The sequence below is a fragment of the Haliotis cracherodii genome, unplaced genomic scaffold (genome assembly GCF_022045235.1).
Source record: "Haliotis cracherodii isolate W230 unplaced genomic scaffold, xgHalCrac1.p SCAF_1, whole genome shotgun sequence".
NCBI classification, from domain to species: domain Eukaryota; kingdom Metazoa; phylum Mollusca; class Gastropoda; order Lepetellida; family Haliotidae; genus Haliotis; species Haliotis cracherodii.
In genome coordinates this window covers 62,863,322-62,883,966 of record NW_027266264.1, presented here as the reverse complement: position 1 = coordinate 62,883,966, position 20,645 = coordinate 62,863,322, and the positions used below count along the sequence as shown (strand labels likewise).

Sequence of the window (20,645 nt, the reverse complement as noted above, 5' to 3'; positions counted from 1 at the left end):
GCTTTTGCTTGCAAGTTACAACCCTGAATCATTTGTTTTTAAATTTCAGAGATGGGATATTGAAGGGCAGAAAATTATAGGCTAGAGGGCACTGCGAAGTTTATAGTGTTTATAGCCAACCGTGAAATACTAGATAATATGTATGATCTGGTTGTTATTAATGCATTTTACACCAATATAACTTGTAATAGTATTGTATTGTATGCATCATGACAAAGGGATTGAAAATACCATGGGCGTCGATCGCGATATAATAATGTATCGGTGTTAGTTACCACACTACACATCTTGAACTTTCACTGATGAATGATGAATTATGGTTCAGGTTACCAAGTGGCATGGGGTAGCAGGCCAAACGTCCTCAAAGACTTTGGTCCAGGTCATGCTTTCTGAAACCAAGCTGTTCCCTCTACTTTGTTTATTATTTTCAACAACCTTTTGTTTGAAGCTGAATTTGATTTGCACGGCAAATGCTCATTACTGGTACCCTATCGTTGTGAGGGGAGATTGGCCCTTCATTCCTGATCCACATGGATTTCCTGGATATATGTCCCTGACACCATGCAATCACTTTTGCAGGCAATCAGGCAATGGTTTACTTGACTACTAAACATTAACATCAATTTGAATCAGTAGATTACCTGCAAATATTCTCATATCCTCGATGGTATGACCCCATCTCCATGCTGGCTGCAGACAAAGGCCCCATCTGTTCACGTCGAATTATCTCCAGCTGCTTACAGAACTCTTCCTCCTTCTGCAGGGATAAACAATGTGGACGCATTCATATAACTTCGTACATTAGTCTGAGAGGCAGTCCTCACTGTTTTCCACAGCAAAAAAATTCTCCACACAACTCAGCAAACTTTCAAGTTTAGTTTTCATGAATTTCATAGTTTTGCACCTGTTTGACTTGTGGTGGGCATTTTTCTGACTTAACCATGGGTAGTAAAGCTTATTGAAGTGCATCTGTCTGTGGAAACATAGACGGTTCCAAGTCTGTCCCAGTCCCTGAGAGTGGCCTACCTTGTCCTTAGCTGCCAGCAGCACTCTCCCCACGCCCACTGCCCAGTTCCGCCGGTGAGTCTCTCCATGACAGAACATCTCCAGCTTATCCCAACTCCCCAACTTCCAGGAGGCCTCAATCCTGTAGGCGTTCAGCTGGCCTTTCCATGATTGTCTGAGATTTTCAAAAGCAACAGCATTATGGACCTTAAAATATTTAAAGTAGTAAAAAACGAAAAATTTAAAGCTTTATAGTTCTTACTCTGTTACATATATGCCTACTTGGTTGCCCCTACAAGGGTGATGAAATGTGTCGTAACTACCAGACAGGACAAGACTTGTTCCAACAAATATAGTGTACAGAAAACCTACTGAAAATCTGAAATGTCAGTGTTATTTTGATCACAATCAACAGAGTACACACAAGTTCAATATATAATGTTATGCCCTTCCATGCACTCACTTCTCGGCGATGACCCCAGTGGTGTGTAGCAGTGCCTTGTTCAGCTGACCCAGTTCCATCAGACTGGCCAGCAGACCCTGGTGGTGGCTGACTTCATCCGGTTCCTTCTGGATCGCCTGCTCATAGCACGCTTGGGCATCCTGCTGCTGGCCTGGAGTGAGTGAGTGAGTGAGTGAGTGAGTGAGTGAGGTGTCAGTGAGTGAGTGAGTGAGTGAGTGAGTGAGTGTGGTGTCAGTGAGTGAGTGAGTGAGTGTGAGTGAGTGAGTGAGGTGGGTGTCAGTCAGTGAGTGAGTGAGGTGGGAGTCAGTGGGCGAATGAGTGAGTGAGTAAGAGCAAACAACAAAGTAAGCAGAGAGAGATTGTGTGAGATAGTAAGAGAAAGTTAGTGAGTGAGTGAGAGTAAGAAAAAGAGTAAGCAAGAAACAGTAAGAGAAAGTGACACAGTGAGTAAGACAGACAGTGTGGGAGAAAAAAAGACAGATAGAGAGTGAGTGAGTTACATTATACAGACTCAGACATTCAACATTTTGAACAACCCAGAAGTCTAGTAGAAACTTGATTTCACGTCTCAAGAGTTTGTAGCTAGTCTTGCTTGAACAAAACAAAATGTCTACTATGTTCACAAAAATAAAATTCAGTTCCAATTTGTAGCAAGATGAAAGCATTGAGAACTGGTTCAAACTTATAGCCCTCAAATGCTACTTGATTATGACTACCATCACTAAATTCTTACTCGTCCTCAGCACAATTAAGTAGTCTCAGGCTAGCAGACAAGCATGAATTATGAAGGCTGATAATACCTGCATTGATATTACATTGATATCAATTATTCCATTTTTGGAAACAACAAATATGGATTTTAACAAGAATCTATTGTGACCCAAAATTGAAAGACAGGACACAGTTATGGCCAATGCTAACATAACCAACCGACAGACAAACAGGAAGCCACATACCAAGACTCTCATGGGTGAGTATCTGCTGCATCAGTGTTGACGGTGTCTGTCTAATGGCTGCCACACCCAAAACTCCGTCTGGCTCATCCATAGCAACATACAGGCGCTGAAGGGACACAATATTCATGTGGCTATCTGGCTCAATGTTTTCTATTGCTATGTGTTTCCTAATCAACAAATTCTGTCATGAATCACGAGTAAGCCTTAACAGTAATTCATTTATAGCATCTGAGTTTACAACAAGAGTCATCAGCAGATGACATGTCCCCGACCCCATCTGGTGCTATTTGAATATGGAGTTTATACCCCACTTTTGGTTCATTGCCATTGAGTACGTTCAGTTGAGTGAAAAGAAAAACAATAATGCTGTTCAGTATTTTTCAAAAGGCACCAATTGACCACTAGACTGATCTGAATAGCAAGTTCCATCTTGAAATATTCAATAGTTTTGGGTTCTGCTATGGAAACATGCCCACCCTTATTTTAAGCACAAGTCAAACTTGACATCATGAAAAAAAACGAGAAAAGATTTTTAATAATCAAATAACGCAAATCATCAAAAGGGTCCAGTTCCCCACTAGACTGATCTGTATTGCAAGCTTCATCCAAGCTTCAACGGTTTTGGAGTTCGCTTCCAGAAATGAGCACTACCCTCCATCTTGTCATTTAAACAAAAAACAAAACAAGAGTCATCAGAAGATGACAAATCCCTCTTGTCCCTACAATAGCAAAAGGCACAACTTCAGCCCCTGGTTAATACATGTACCAAGTCTGTAAGAAAAATCTTTCACGCTTTTTAAGTTTTGCTCTTGAAACAAAATATGGGCGGACAGACTAACAGACGATGACTACATCCCACCACCAATTATATGCCGGAAGCATAAAATTGAAAAAAATTATACACCCCAAATCATCGAAAAGCACCAGTCTCCCACTTTACTGATCTGTATAGCAAGTTTCAACAAGAAATATTCAACGATTTACAAGTTCTGCTCCATTTTTCAAAACCGAGGGATAAAAAAGATAACACAAGCTGCAATTGCTTTGTTGCACTGTTGACAAATATGTAACTGAAGAACACTACACCACTGTTAACAAAAAATATCTTACTTGGACGAAATCAAGGTGTTTTTGAAGATCGCTGTCTTTATGTGAGACAAACTGTTCGAAGTGCATTAGGGCTCGGGTGTATGCCTTGCAGTTGACACTAGCCTCAGCCAAACTGTCCTTGGGAACACGCTCCAGGAAGTCATTGACAGCGTTGTATCCAGCATCATTCAGGTAGCTGGCCTCTACCAATAGAAAGAAGGGTCATAAGTCAAGCACACCAACTGACTTCAACAACTGAGGTTATGGCAGTAGTTGGGGAGGAGCGTGCAATTGAGTAGGGATTGTCCGCCACTTTTAGCAATGTTCCAGCAATATCAGAGAGGGGGACACCAGGAATGGGCTTCACCCATTGTACCCACGTGGGAATTGAAAGTGGGCCTTTGGCATGAAGAGCGAATGCTTTAACAACTAGGCTACCCCACCGCCCCCAGTGGGGATGGAAAAATGTTGTTTTGGGTCTGACTCAAGTCCCTTAAACATCTATTTCTTTGTCTTGTATTTCAAGTGGCATTAGTCTAGTAAATGATGACCTGTATTAAACATAGACAATGTCCGAATCTCACACAGGGTACTGATTACAGTGTCTGGAAATGGACCATGAACATAGACCCTCCTTCATGCCTAGTTCGCAATATCAGCGCCTGTTAATACTTCAGTCTTGACCAGGTAAACCAGACACTGAAAGCAGCATCAAAGACCCATGGAGTAAACAAGGTGACGTGCAATTGTAAGAGTGAATATTATCCTACCCTATTTTTTATCCCAGGGATGAAATTCTCCAGTGTCAGGATTCTCCCTAGTGAATTTGAACCCATACCAGTGTGTTTAATCCTATCCTATACTATACTCTAGAGTAAAACTTCCCCCGTGATAATATTTAGGTAGGATATAATCCTTGCTTACACAGTCAACCCAATCCCCACTTGACTGGAACCTTACAACAAGCCTGGAGTAGTAGGGACTCAATGTACGTTGTGAGTAGCTAATATAGTATCTATGGCCTGCTTGACCTACGTCTAGTGCTGGAGTTGGCAGCTGGCTTGGCCTGTGCTCGGTGCCGGCACCACTTGGCCAGGTAGTCCAGGACAGAGAACACTGTCTGGGCACTCTTGTGGCGGAAGTCAGACGGGCTTCGATGTCGAGTGTCGGGTTTCTTCACCTGGTTGATCACCTCTAGTATCTCAGAGTAGATCTACAACAAAGGGTCATGGGCTGTCTTGCAGTCATTTTTTGTTGATTACTTAGAAGGAACAATATTTTGTCTCCTAAAGGCTTTTCAATATTAATTCACAAAGAACAAATAATCTGTCATTCTGATTGTCAAGGGTCATTCTCCTTATCAACAATTTTCTGAGAAAATTTTTATTTGCAAGACATAAACTCAGTGTATTGGCACAGTTTCAGTGTGAGACCATTAACAATAGATGATGCAACATCAATTTGCACCAAGGCATTGACATGGAGCGAAGTCAGTGTTTTTCAAACAAACACAAGCAACGTAAAGACAGAAGTGATTAGCAAATCGATCAAAGTAAATCATAATTATCTTTCATGTTAAAATAATTTCCCCAATATCCATGTCTCTATTGGTCATACTTATAAAAGGCTATACAACTCGGAATCTTTTCTGTTGCAGTACACAAAGGAAAGAAGCGATGTTTGCACATGAGGTGTGGGTAGCAAGATGCACAACTGATTATGGATAGTTCACATTGAAGAGGACTTCTGTTGAAAATCTGGAGAATTTAGTGTGCATAATGTATGGCTATGATGTAATAGAGGCTTTGTATTTGTGATAGTAATTTTAAGTATATTTCGTCATAAAATAATTCCCTGAATATCTATGCCCAAATTGGTCATACTTAATAGAGGGATATATTATACGTGTTTTTTTGTTGTTGAATGCTGAACAATATTCGAGCGACATGAGAGTGTCAGAATTGGCATCAGTTAGTTTCTATCGCTGAAAGACGGCAGTCTGTATACAATCGAGTTTGGAACTGACAATCCAGTGATTGATATTATGAGCTAGGATCCATGCAGACAGGCTATCAGCCAAATCACTGAGTCTGACTACCAGATCTATTTAGCTGCTCTCACAATCAGGCAATCTATTCTACCCCAGAATCCCAACGGGGCAAGGATATATAAACTACCATGAGTATACTGTATGACGATGATGCAGGTGTACATACCTCTTGTACGTCGTCGCTCCGTCCATCCTGCAAGACCTGCACCACCGCATGCGGCAGGATATACAGCGCCACCTGGATGTTGTGACGGATACAAGCACTACACGCCTGGAATACTCGCGCAGTCTTGCCAGGGTTCAGCTGAATTAAAAACAGGTGTTGAAGTCCTGATAGACATCTGAAGTTATGACAGTCAAGTAAAAGTCGAAATAACTTTCTACATTATCTTGAAATAATTCAATAAGGCCTACAGGAAATAAAATGTTGACTCTGATTACATAGAATTCTGAAACTTAGATCAATCAAAAGCCAATTTCTTTTTTTCAATCTCAACATTTTTTCCCGAGAAAAGGTGGTAAATAAAACTGTTGGCTGTGTGTATTGGGTTATCAGATGCTACAAGCATCACTGTAGAGGATTAAACCACACTTTGTGACTGTTTGGACTTGTCACATCAAGGTGAGTAAATTGTTGCTTAATGCAATGCTTAATATTCAAGACCTGGCAAGCCAGAGACTGAAAGCATGAGCACTTCACTGAGGGTTATGATAACAGGACTCGGTGACATCACAGAAGCTGACCAGCAAATCTAAGTTACTTGGCTGTTACAGTGAGTGAGTGAGTTGGGTTTAACGCTGCTTTTAACAGTATTCCAGTTATATCGCGGCGGGTCAGCTTTAGTGTGGGAGGAAAGCCCGAAGTGATGCAGGTCTCAGACGTTTACCCCATCGGTGAAACCCACGAGCACGGGTATGGTGCTAACAAACCTAGAAACATAATCGGGGCGAACCGGGATTCGAACCCACAATCATAGGTTTCTGGCATGCCCAAGGGACGCAACTCTGCACAGCGAATCGCGGCGCCTAAGACGACTGGGCCACCCGTGCCCCAACTTGGCTGTTACAACAAACAGGCAATTACTGGTGACACATTGACCCTGGAACTCCCTCATCAGTTTTACATTAAAGTAGCACAGCAATCTATAACCTGAGCCACCAGACCAACGTCCTCAGCCTAGTCCCATCTCAAGTAAACTGAGCTTCTGACAGACCACGTGTCAGGAGTAAACTCCTCATGTTATGAGTAAACTCCACCTGTCATGAGTAAACTCCACCTGTCAGGAGTAAACTCCACAAGTCAGGAGTAAACTCCACAAGTCAGGAGTAAACTCCACATGTCAGGAGTAAACTCCAGGTGTCAGGAGTAAACTCCACATGTCAGGAGTAAACTCCACATGTCAGGAGTAAACTCCAGGTGTCAGGAGTAAACTCCAGGTGTCAGGAGTAAACTCCAGGTGTCAGGAGTAAACTTCACATGTCAGGAGTAAACTCCACATGTCAGGAGTAAACTCCACATGTCAGGAGTAAACTCCAGGTGTCAGGAGTAAACTCCAGGTGTCAGGAGTAAACTTCACATGTCAGGAGTAAACTCCACATGTCAGGAGTAAACTCCACATGTCAGGAGTAAACTCCAGGTGTCAGGAGTAAACTCCAGGTGTCAGGAGTAAACTCCACACGTCAGGAGTAAACTCCACAAGTCAGGAGTAAACTCCACAAGTCAGGAGTAAACTCCACATGTCAGGAGTAAACTCCACATGTCAGGAGTAAACTCCACACGTCAGGAGTAAACTCCAGGTGTCAGGAGTAAACTCCACATGTCAGGAGTAAACTCCAGGTGTCAGGAGTAAACTCCAGGTGTCAGGAGTAAACTCCAGGTGTCAGGAGTAAACTCCACAAGTCAGGAGTAACTCCACATGTCAGGAGTAAACTCAACATGTCAGGAGTAAACTCCACAAGTCAGGAGTAAACTCCACCTGTCAGGAGTAAACTCCACAAGTCAGGAGTAAACTCCACATGTCAGGAGTAAACTCCAGGTGTCAGGAGTAAACTCCACATGTCAGGAGTAAACTCCACACGTCAGGAGTAAACTCCAGGTGTCAGGAGTAAACTCCACACGTCAGGAGTAACTCCACATGTCAGGAGTAAACTCCACATGTCAGGAGTAAACTCCACCTGTCAGGAGTAAACTCCACAAGTCAGGAGTAAACTCCACATGTCAGGAGTAAACTCCAGGTGTCAGGAGTAAACTCCACATGTCAGGAGTAAACTCCAGGTGTCAGGAGTAAACTCCAGGTGTCAGGAGTAAACTCCACACGTCAGGAGTAAACTCCAGGTGTCAGGAGTAAACTCCAGGTGTCAGGAGTAAACTCCAGGTGTCAGGAGTAAACTTCACATGTCAGGAGTAAACTCCACATGTCAGGAGTAAACTCCACATGTCAGGAGTAAACTCCAGGTGTCAGGAGTAAACTCCAGGTGTCAGGAGTAAACTCCACACGTCAGGAGTAAACTCCACACGTCAGGAGTAAACTCCACACGTCAGGAGTAAACTCCACCTGTCAGGAGTAAACTCCACACGTCAGGAGTAAACTCCACCTGTCAGGAGTAAACTCCACATGTCAGGAGTAAACTCCACCTGTCAGGAGTAAACTCCACAAGTCAGGAGTAAACTCCACCTGTCAGGAGTAAACTCCACAAGTCAGGAGTAAACTCCACATGTCAGGAGTAAACTCCAGGTGTCAGGAGTAAACTCCACATGTCAGGAGTAAACTCCACATGTCAGGAGTAAACTCCACACGTCAGGAGTAAACTCCAGGTGTCAGGAGTAAACTCCACATGTCAGGAGTAAACTCCAGGTGTCAGGAGTAAACTCCAGGTGTCAGGAGTAAACTCCACACGTCAGGAGTAACTCCACATGTCAGGAGTAAACTCAACATGTCAGGAGTAAACTCCACACGTCAGGAGTAAACTCCACAAGTCAGGAGTAAACTCCACCTGTCAGGAGTTAACTCCACAAGTCTGGAGTAAACTCCACAAGTCAGGAGTAAACTTCAGGTGTCAGGAGTAAACTCCAGGTGTCAGGAGTAAACTCCACACGTCAGGAGTAAACTCCACCTGTCAGGAGTAAACTCCACACGTCAGGAGTAAACTCCAGGTGTCAGGAGTAAACTCCAGGTGTCAGGAGTAAACTCCACACGTCAGGAGAAAACTCCACACGTCAGGAGTAAACTCCAGGTGTCAGGAGTAAACTCCAGGTGTCAGGAGTAAACTCCACACGTCAGGAGTAAACTCCACCTGTCAGGAGTAAACTCCACCTGTCAGGAGTAAACTCCACCTGTCAGGAGTAAACTCCACACGTCAGGAGTAAACTCCACCTGTCAGGAGTAAACTCCACACGTCAGGAGTAAACTCCACCTGTCAGGAGTAAACTCAGGAAACAAAAGCAAATAAGTTCAGATGAGGATGCAAGAAGTTTTGGCACAGACTGACAGAAAAGACGTATTGGAAGTTCTTTACCCTCGATGTGAGATGTATGAGGTAGCCTGTCCAGTTGCTGACCCAGTCCTTGAAGTTACCTCCCTTGGCACTCTGGTAGATCGGCTTGGGGCACTTGTCCCACACTGCCTCCGATGCCAGCTTGTATCTGAAGATGAACTGCTTCATTAGAATCAACTGTACATCCATGGTTCCAGTGATAACCAACTATATTGTTTGCTTGTTGTTTAATGCCTCACTCAAATTTGGTGGGCTGTAAATAATGGAAGTGGGGATTCAATCTAGTGATTGACATCATGAGCATTGATCTACACAATTGGGCTATGACATGCATCAACCAAGTAAGCAAGCCTGACCACACAATCCCATTAGTCATATCTTTCCACAAGCATGCCTTGCTGAAGATAGTGGTCTAAACTGAGAACTATTTGAACATTTTACTGACTTGGATGTCAGCAGGGGTATGAGAATCTCCTGCATGTGTTCCGGGAATCTCTTCCAGAGCTTGTTCGGGGTCTTGTCGCTTTCCTTCCCTTCAGAGATTTCATAGATTTGCAGCAGATCTTGTAGAGCGAAGGCCGAACAGTCCTGCAACATGATGCAGCAAGTGCATAAACTCTGTGTGCGTGTGTGTACATGTGCGTGTGTGTGCATGTGCGTGTGATTATCCGTGTGTGTCTACTGTGTATGTGAGTGCATGTCCCTGTTTCATTAGCCTGGCTGTCTGTTATGGTGACATAAGCAGAGAATTAAGAGCAATATGTTGGCAATGGTAGACACTCATTTCAGAAACAATTTACTCATTTCAGAAACAATTTCGAATGTCAATTACTTGTTTTGTTTTTAGCTACCTGAAGTATTGTGTGAACGATTGTGTTGGGCTTAATGCCATTTGAACATTATTTCAGTTATATCAAAGGGTGTGAACTTAATATGTGAGGAAAGGTCCAAGTAATGCAGATTGTAGACATCCAAGATTTGTTGAAAATCCCACAAGCATGGTTATGGTGCCGACAGACTAACAGTCATAAGCAGAAGGAATCTTGGACTCAAACCCACGGCCAGCGTCTACTGGCACTGCTATGTGGTGCAGATCTGTACAGCGTTTACAGGGCATGTACTGGCATCAGATGCCCAAACCTAGGACTACAGGAGCTTTGTTGTAAGTTTATCTACCTGGACTCTGGGCTCTGTAGCCGACAGGAAGGCTTTGAGGGCCTCATTGATGAGACCCACAGCAAAGTTGTCATCTTCCACTGTAGCCTTGAACTTCGTCATTTCCTCCTTTGGGTTGTTCCCCATCAGCTCGAGTCTGCATCACAGGCGAAGGTCAACATAGGAAAAGAGATACTTTCTGCCACGATCCTACATACTTTCTACCACGATCCTACATACTTTCTACCACGATCCTACATACTTTCTACCACGATCCTACATACTTTCTGCCACGATCCTACATACTTTCTACCACGATCCTACATACTTTCTGCCACGATCCTACATACTTTCTACCACGATCCTACATACTTTCTACCACTATCCTACATACTTTCTACCACGATCCTACATACTTTCTACCACGATCCTACATACTTTCTGCCACGATCCTACATACTTTCTACCACGATCCTACATACTTTCTACCACGATCCTACATACTTTCTGCCACGATCCTACATACTTTCTACCACGATCCTACATACTTTCTACCACGATCCTACATACTTTCTACCACGATCCTACATACTTTCTACCACGATCCTACATACTTTCTACCACGATCCTACATACTTTCTGCCACGATCCTACATACTTTCTGCCACGATCCTACATACTTTCTGCCACGATCCTACATACTTTCTGCCACGATCCTACATACTTTCTGCCACGATCCTACATACTTTCTACCACGATCCTACATACTTTCTACCACGATCCTACATACTTTCTACCACGATCCTACATACTTTCTGCCACGATCCTACATACTTTCTACCACGATCCTACATACTTTCCACCACGATCCTACATACTTTCCACCACGATCCTACATACTTTCCACCACGATCCTACATACTTTCCACCACGATCCTACATACTTTCTACCACGATCCTACATACTTTCCACCACGATCCTACATACTTTCCACCACGATCCTACATACTTTCCACCACGATCCTACATACTTTCTACCACGATCCTACATACTTTCTACCACGATCCTACATACTTTCTGCCACGATCCTACATACTTTCTGCCACGATCCTACATGTTCTAAAGAAGTCCTTACCAGATGATGATGGGAACATATAGAGACTATTTATTCACAAAGCAAGCAAATAAATATAGATATATAAATGTTCACATATTGTAGCATTGACACTAATTTTACAAATCCAAATCTAATCTAAGCAATTCTGCATTTTGGTGACCTTGGTCTTGGCCTCAAATTCCACCACTATACAACTAGAGATGTGTCTAAAAGATCATCTTATTGTAAAATCCAGTTATTTGGACATAAAGCTGTTTTTATGCTTATTTCATAAATATTGGCCTTCCAAGTCAGCCAATCATGTACCAGAAAGATTATCTTTATGTTCCTATAATGGATCAAAAGAAAAATGGAGACAAAATTAGATATTTAATGTATTTTATTTGGTTAAACTTATTTACATCTCATGTGCATCTAGTCTACTTTGTTGTAGCCTAGGATACAAAGAACTTGTTTTATTCAAACAAAACATTGATATGTTAAGTAGTTCTGAAGACAAAACTTTTTTAAGTTTAAACAAGAGGACAAAGTCAGCGATGTCCCACGCAATTTTAATTATTTGTCGTGAATATGTCATCTATCTTTTTATATATACGATAAATTTCAAAATCCAAAACTGTCAAAAGGCACTGGTTCACCACTAGACCTATCTATGTGCCAAGTTTGGTGCAGAAATATTGTACTGTTTTCAAGAGCTGCTCCGGATACCAGCATTACCACCATTTCCAGTCCAAGTCAAAGTTGTTGCTATGGAAACTCTTGTTGAAAATCCCTATCTATCAATTCACTACTAGACCTATTTAAGTGCCCAGTTTGATGCAGAAATATTAACGGTTTTCAATGACTGCTCAGGAATCAAACATTACTGCCATTACCCCAAGTCAAAGTTGCTGACATGGAAATTAAAAAAAGAACATTTAGCTCGAAAATCTCAAATTATCGAAAGGTACCAGTTCACCACTAGTCCTACCCGTATGCCAAGTTAGGTGAAGAAATATTGTACATTTTTCAAAATCTTCCCCGGAAACAAACACCATTGCCAAGTCGAAGTTGTTGCCATGGAAACTTGACATCTTTCATCGATGGACGGCCAAACTGATGCTGTTCATTTAATGGTGGGGGATAATGAACAGAAGCAGTCATGCACTAAAATGCACTGGCTTATGGTGGTATGAATGACTCAAGACTTGATTACCTGCCAGGATCAATGGCACCAAGTTCACCAAGACATTCAGCATACAGCAATTCTGCCTCACTGTCTGACTCTCGACACCCAGCCATCAGCTGCAGGACAACAAAACATCATTCAACACAAGCGTGGGGAAACTTGTCTTCTGAAGTCTCTCAAAATTGTAATTAGTCATGGACTTGGTTCACTTCACTGGTAACAGGGGGAACATCACCTCTACTGGGTTAGTAAACAAATGAACTTGGTTCACTTCACTGGTAACAGAGGGAACATCACCTCTACTGGGTTAGTGAACAAATGAACTTGGATCACTTCACTGGTAACAGAGGGAACATCACCTCTACTGGGTTAGTAAACAAATGAACTTGGATCACTTCACTGGTAACAGGGGGAACATCCCCTCTACTTGGTTAGTAAACAAATGAACATCACCTCTACTGGGTTAGTAAACAAATGAACTTGGATCACTTCACTGGTAACAGAGGGAACATCCCCTCTACTTGGTTAGTAAACAAATGAACATCACCTCTACTGGGTTAGTAAACAAATGAACTTGTTTCACTTCACTGGTAACAGGGGGAACATCACCTCTACTGGGTTAGTAAACAAATGAACTTGGTTCACTTCACTGGTAACAGGGGGAACATCACCTCTACTGGGTTAGTAAACAAATGAACTTGGATCACTTCACTGGTAACAGGGGGAACATCACCTCTACTTGGTTAGTAAACAAATGAACTTGTTTCACTTCACTGGTAACAGGGGGAACATCACCTCTACTGGGTTAGTAAACAAATGAACATCACCTCTACTGGGTTAGTAAACAAATGAACTTGGTTCACTTCACTGGTAACAGGGGGAACATCCCCTCTACTTGGTTAGTAAACAAATGAACATCACCTCTACTGGGTTAGTAAACAAATGAACTTGGATCACTTCACTGGTAACAGGGGGAACATCCCCTCTACTTGGTTAGTAAACAAATGAACATCACCTCTACTGGGTTAGTAAACAAATGAACTTGGATCACTTCACTGGTAACAGAGGGAACATCCCCTCTACTTGGTTAGTAAACAAATGAACATCACCTCTACTGGGTTAGTAAACAAATGAACTTGGATCACTTCACTGGTAACAGGGGGAACATCCCCTCTACTTGGTTAGTAAACAAATGAACATCACCTCTACTGGGTTAGTAAACAAATGAACTTGGTTCACTTCACTGGTAACAGGGGGAACATCACCTCTACTGGGTTAGTAAACAAATGAACATCACCTCTACTGGGTTAGTAAACAAATGAACTTGGTTCACTTCACTGGTAACAGAGGGAACATCACCTCTACTGGGTTAGTAAACAAATGAACATCACCTCTACTGGGTTAGTAAACAAATGAACTTGGATCACTTCACTGGTAACAGGGGGAACATCACCTCTACTGGGTTAGTAAACAAATGAACATCACCTCTACTGGGTTAGTAAACAAATGAACTTGGTTCACTTCACTGGTAACAGAGGGAACATCCCCTCTACTTGGTTAGTAAACAAATGAACATCACCTCTACTGGGTTAGTAAACAAATGAACTTGGTTCACTTCACTGGTAACAGGGGGAACATCACCTCTACTGGGTTAGTAAACAAATGAACTTGGTTCACTTCACTGGTAACAGAGGGAACATCCCCTCTACTTGGTTAGTAAACAAATGAACATCACCTCTACTGGGTTAGTAAACAAATGAACTTGGATCACTTCACTGGTAACAGGGGGAACATCACCTCTACTTGGTTAGTAAACAAATGAACATCCCCTCTACTGGGTTAGTGAACAAATGAACATCACCTCTACTGGGTTAGTAAACAAATGAACTTGGATCACTTCACTGGTAACAGGGGGAACATCCCCTCTACTGGGTTAGTAAACAAATGAACATCACCTCTACTGGGTTAGTAAACAAATGAACTTGGATCACTTCACTGGTAACAGAGGGAACATCCCCTCTACTTGGTTAGTAAACAAATGAACATCACCTCTACTGGGTTAGTAAACAAATGAACTTGGATCACTTCACTGGTAACAGGGGGAACATCCCCTCTACTTGGTTAGTAAACAAATGAACATCACCTCTACTGGGTTAGTAAACAAATGAACTTGGTTCATTTCACTGGTAACAGGGGGAACATCCCCTCTACTGGGTTAGTAAACAAATGAACATCACCTATACTGGGTTAGTAAACAAATGAACTTGGATCACTTCACTGGTAACAGGGGGAACATCCCCTCTACTTGGTTAGTAAACAAATGAACATCACCTCTACTGGGTTAGTAAACAAATGAACTTGGATCACTTCACTGGTAACAGAGGGAACATCCCCTCTACTTGGTTAGTAAACAAATGAACATCACCTCTACTGGGTTAGTAAACAAATGAACTTGTTTCACTTCACTGGTAACAGGGGGAACATCACCTCTACTGGGTTAGTAAACAAATGAACTTGGTTCACTTCACTGGTAACAGGGGGAACATCACCTCTACTGGGTTAGTAAACAAATGAACTTGGATCACTTCACTGGTAACAGGGGGAACATCACCTCTACTGGGTTAGTAAACAAATGAACTTGGATCACTTCACTGGTAACAGAGGGAACATCACCTCTACTGGGTTAGTAAACAAATGAACTTGGTTCACTTCACTGGTAACAGGGGGAACATCACCTCTACTGGGTTAGTAAACAAATGAACATCACCTCTACTGGGTTAGTAAACAAATGAACTTGGTTCACTTCACTGGTAACAGAGGGAACATCCCCTCTACTTGGTTAGTAAACAAATGAACATCACCTCTACTGGGTTAGTAAACAAATGAACTTGGTTCACTTCACTGGTAACAGGGGGAACATCACCTCTACTGGGTTAGTAAACAAATGAACATCACCTCTACTGGGTTAGTAAACAAATGAACTTGGTTCACTTCACTGGTAACAGAGGGAACATCCCCTCTACTTGGTTAGTAAACAAATGAACATCACCTCTACTGGGTTAGTAAACAAATGAACTTGGATCACTTCACTGGTAACAGAGGGAACATCCCCTCTACTTGGTTAGTAAACAAATGAACATCACCTCTACTGGGTTAGTAAACAAATGAACTTGTTTCACTTCACTGGTAACAGGGGGAACATCACCTCTACTGGGTTAGTAAACAAATGAACATCACCTCTACTGGGTTAGTAAACAAATGAACTTGGTTCACTTCACTGGTAACAGGGGGAACATCACCTCTACTGGGTTAGTAAACAAATGAACTTGGTTCACTTCACTGGTAACAGGGGGAACATCACCTCTACTGGGTTAGTAAACAAATGAACTTGGATCACTTCACTGGTAACAGAGGGAACATCACCTCTACTGGGTTAGTAAACAAATGAACTTGGTTCACTTCACTGGTAACAGGGGGAACATCACCTCTACTGGGTTAGTAAACAAATGAACATCACCTCTACTGGGTTAGTAAACAAATGAACTTGGTTCACTTCACTCGTAACAGAGGGAACATCCCCTCTACTTGGTTAGTAAACAAATGAACATCACCTCTACTGGGTTAGTAAACAAATGAACTTGGTTCACTTCACTGGTAACAGGGGGAACATCACCTCTAGTAACACAGGGACTTGGTTCCCTTCTTTGGACAGGGACTGACCCTTTGATGTTCTGGGAGGTGGGGCTGGGTTTTTATCAAATAAAATAAATGTCCTTGAAAATTTGTTAAAAAAATAATTATACTTCAGACTGTTGAAAAAAGAAAGAAATTGCCTGTGACAGAAATTACATTGATGCATGGTGTTTTTCTTTAAATAAAATCCAGGCTCATAGGTCTAAATAATAAAATGTCTGGTTTTGTAGCTGTAGCTGAGAAGATATCTAGCCTTGATACAAAATCCCAAGCCCCCATCCTCCAACTCCCAGAATATCAATTGGTCAGTCACTTACACATGTGGGAACATCACCTCCAGTCAATAAGTAACATGTGATAGCATTTCCTTCATTGGTTACAGATGGGGGAACATTTATCACAAGAAAATGGTGAAAAGCAACGTCCACTCACAACTGTCACCAGCTGAGATATGATGGGGTCAGCAACTTCACTCCCCATGATGTACTCGTTCAGTGTATCCTGAAACGAAATGTCACTTACTGGGCTAAAACAATACATGGAGCACATGATAAGATACGAGCGATACAATATGTATTCTGAGAATGTGCATGAATTTGATATAACAGAAGAAAGTCGACTGATAATTTCTATGACCATATTTACTGTTTCAAAGACAACTTATGAACACGATTACAAAGCATAATAATAGTGGTACTGTTGGTTGGACAATTATATATGGAAACTTACAGAAATTTTACTTACTTTTGACACATAAAGATGCACATCTTGTGCAGTATCTCAAAGTGTCTCACTGAGCCCTGCAGAGCCCTTTCTGACGAAGACACTAACATTGATCAAAATGTCACACATACGAATGTATGACTAACCAAAAAGTGGGCATGTTTGTTGTTTAATATTCCAGCGATATGACGGCAGTCTGTAAATAATCAAGTCTGGACCAGACAATCCAGTCACTGACATCATGAGCATCGATCTACGCAATTGGGATATGATGACATGCATCAACGAGTCTGACCACCCGATCCCGTTTGTTGATTCTTACGACAAGCACAGTCGCCTTTTAGGACAAGCATAGATTGCTGAAGACCTATTCTGACCTGGATCTTCCATGGTCAAAAGTGGACTTGACTAACTGAACAACAATACAAACTAATCACTGACTTACCTTGTCCTCTCGAAGAAGTTTTCGGAGTTTTGAAAGCGCTCGTCTCCTCACATCAATATTCTCATGTTTGATGCCCTGTACCGAGTGGGCCAGCTGTGTTCTCAGGTCGGATTGGCTACAACATGACACAAAAACCATGTCATGTATGGCTATGTCTTGTTATTTAAGTCAGAGGACAAACAGCCAACTGCTTGCAAGCAATTCGCCTTACAACGGGGCACTAACTTTCAGCTGGTTACAATTGTGCTAATCGCTGGCAGTGGTCGCTTCATTCTCAAACCTAAATGGCAGCTGACAAAATTTTAGTTTGACAGCGGAACAAGAAAATCTGGACTCGTCATTGAGCCTCTTCTCTTATGTTCTTGATTAGGACGAAGCAACCAAGCTGTAGTCGCACCACCATTTTGAATGAGTACGCAAGCGCTTTGAGTTGCCGCAGACACTGGTTGAGCAATTAATTTGCTTCATCTAAGCACCTCAGGGCTTGCAACATGCTCCTCTTGATTGTATTAAACTTCCACATATCAGAGTGAGTGAATAAATGAGTTGTGTTTGACACTGCAACAGGACTGAAGTGTTCCTTCATATAATCAACTAACCTTGAGGGTCCATCAGCATATTGTTTCAGTACTGCATTAGCATCACTCAATTCGGGGACGTCGGGGAGGAAGTACACCTCGTGGAAGTGATGGTGGAGGGCTGACCTGCAGCCAGAGAAACTAGATGACATACTCATAGATCACAGGCAGTAAGATGACATACTCATAGATCACAGGCAGTAAGATGACATACTCATAGATCACAGGCAGTAAGATGACATACTCATAGATCACAGGCAGTAAGATGACATACTCATAGATCACAGGCAGTAAGATGACATACTCATAGATCACAGGCAGTAAGATGACATACTCATAGATCACAGGCAGTAAGATGACATACTCATAGATCACAGGCAGTAAGATCACATACTCATAGATCACAGGCAGTAAGATGACATACTCATAGATCACAGGTAGTAAGATGACATACTCTTAGATCACAGGCAGTAAGATGACATACTCATAGATCACAGGCAGTAAGATGACATACTCTTAGACCACAGGCAGTAAAATCACATACTCTTAGATCATAGGCAGTAAAATCACATACGCCTAGATCACAGTCAGTAAAATCACATACTGTCAGATCACAGACAGTGAAATCACTTACTCTTAGATCACAGGCAGTAAAATCACATAAGCTTAGATCACAGGCAGTGAAATCACTTACTCTTAGATCACAGGCAGTAAAATCACATACTCTTAGATCACAGGCAGTAAAATCACATACTCTTAGATCACAGGCAGTAAGATCACATACTCTTAGATCACAGGCAGTAAGATCACATACTCTTAGATCACAGGCAGTAAGATCACATACTCTTAGATCACAGTCAGTAAATTCACATACTGTCAGACCACATACCGTTAGATCACATACTGTCAGATCACAGACAGTAAGATCACAGTCAGTAAGATCACATACTGTCAGACCACATACAGTTAGATCACAGACACTAAGATCACATACCGTTAGATCACAGTCAGTAAGATCACATACTGTCAGACCACATACAGTTAGATCACAGACAGTAAGATCACATACCGTTAGATCACAGTCAGTAAGATCACATACTGTCAGACCACATACCGTTAGAACACAGTCAGTAAGATCACATAACGTTAGATCACAGTCAGTAAGATCACATACTGTCAGACCACATACCGTTAGATCACAGACAGTAAGATCACATACCGTAAGATCAGTCAGTAAGATCACATACTGTCAGACCACATACCGTTAGATCACAGTCAGTAAGATCAAATACCGTTAGATCACATACTGTCAGATCACATACTGTCAGATCACAGACAGTAAGATCACATATCACAGACAATTAGATCACATACCGTGAGATCAAAGGCAGTTAAATCACATATCGGTAGATCACGCACAGACAGTTAGATCACAAACTGTTAGATCAGACAGATAGATCACAGACAGTAAGAACATCATATTTACATTCCATTTCCAAACCACAAATTATATCATCATCATTCTGACCATTAATAACCTACCTGTTTTCAACGATCATGTAGGTGAATATATCTGCCACTTGTTTTGGAAGTTCATGCAGCAACGGCAGCAGTGTCGCCACAATCTGAGACAGCATTGTCCCGAGAAGGGGCAACTCAAGGCTGGAATGTTCACACAGACATATATCACAGTGAGCCACAATCTGAGACAGCATCGTCCCCAGAAGGGGCAACTCAAGGCTGAAATGTTCACACAGACACACATCACAGTGAGCTACAATCTGAGACAGCATAGTCCCCAGAAGGGGCAACTCAAGGCTGGAATGTTCACACAGACACACATCACAGTGTAGCCACAATCTGAGACAGCATCTTCCTGAGAAGGGGCAACTCAAAGCTGGAATGTTCACACAGACACACATCACAGTGTAGCCACAATCTGAGGCAGCATCGTCCCCAGAAGGGGCATCTCAAGGCTGGAATATTTACACAGACACACATCACAGTGTAGCCACAATCTGAGGCAGCATCGTCCCCAGAAGGGGCAACTCAAGGCTGGAATGTTCACACAGACACACATCAGAGTGAGCCACAACCTGAGAAGGGGCAACTCAAGGCTGGAATGTTCACACAGATACACAGCACAGTGTAGCTACAATCTGAGACAGCATCTTCCTGAGAAGTGGCAACTCAAGGCTGGAATGTTCACACAGACACACATCACAGTGTACCGACAATATGAGACAGCATCTTCCTGAGCAGGGGCAACTCAAGGCTGGAATGTTCACACAGACACACATCACAGTGTAGCCACAATCTGAGACAGCATCGTCCCCAGAAGGGGCAACTCAAGGCTGGAATATTCACACAGACACACATCACAGTGTAGCCACAATCTGAGGCAGCATCGTCCCCAGAAGGGCAACTCAAGGCTGGCATGTTCACACAGACACACATCACAGTGTACCCACAATCTGAGACAGCATCTTCCTGAGAAGGGGCACCTCAAGGCTGGAATGTTCACACAGACACACATCACAGTGAGCCACAACCTGAGAAGGGGCAACTCAAGGCTGAAAATATTCACACAGACACAAATCACAGTATAGCCACAATCTGAGACAGCATCGTCCCCAGAAGGGGCAACTCAAGGCTGGAATATTCACACAGACACACATCACAGTGTAGCCACAATCTGAGACAGCA

The 20,645-nt window shown here is 42.4% G+C and overlaps 1 protein-coding gene across 1 annotated transcript in view; it reads right to left on the bottom strand.

Annotated features, from left to right (window-relative positions):
- LOC139466964 (serine/threonine-protein kinase ATR-like) overlaps positions 1-20,645 on the bottom strand; it is a 73,472-nt gene that overhangs the window by 22,039 nt on the left and 30,788 nt on the right. Inside the window, exons 33-47 of the mRNA XM_071248683.1 lie at positions 19,482-19,601; positions 17,961-18,065; positions 17,362-17,476; positions 16,626-16,694; positions 12,528-12,616; positions 10,235-10,370; positions 9,504-9,646; positions 9,080-9,206; positions 5,730-5,867; positions 4,549-4,726; positions 3,535-3,716; positions 2,425-2,530; positions 1,469-1,619; positions 1,027-1,180; positions 642-757 (exon numbers count right to left, since the gene is read on the bottom strand). Coding sequence (XP_071104784.1) covers positions 642-757; positions 1,027-1,180; positions 1,469-1,619; positions 2,425-2,530; positions 3,535-3,716; positions 4,549-4,726; positions 5,730-5,867; positions 9,080-9,206; positions 9,504-9,646; positions 10,235-10,370; positions 12,528-12,616; positions 16,626-16,694; positions 17,362-17,476; positions 17,961-18,065; positions 19,482-19,601 — 1,929 coding nt within the window. The remainder of the gene's footprint in view (positions 1-641; positions 758-1,026; positions 1,181-1,468; positions 1,620-2,424; positions 2,531-3,534; positions 3,717-4,548; positions 4,727-5,729; positions 5,868-9,079; positions 9,207-9,503; positions 9,647-10,234; positions 10,371-12,527; positions 12,617-16,625; positions 16,695-17,361; positions 17,477-17,960; positions 18,066-19,481; positions 19,602-20,645) is intronic.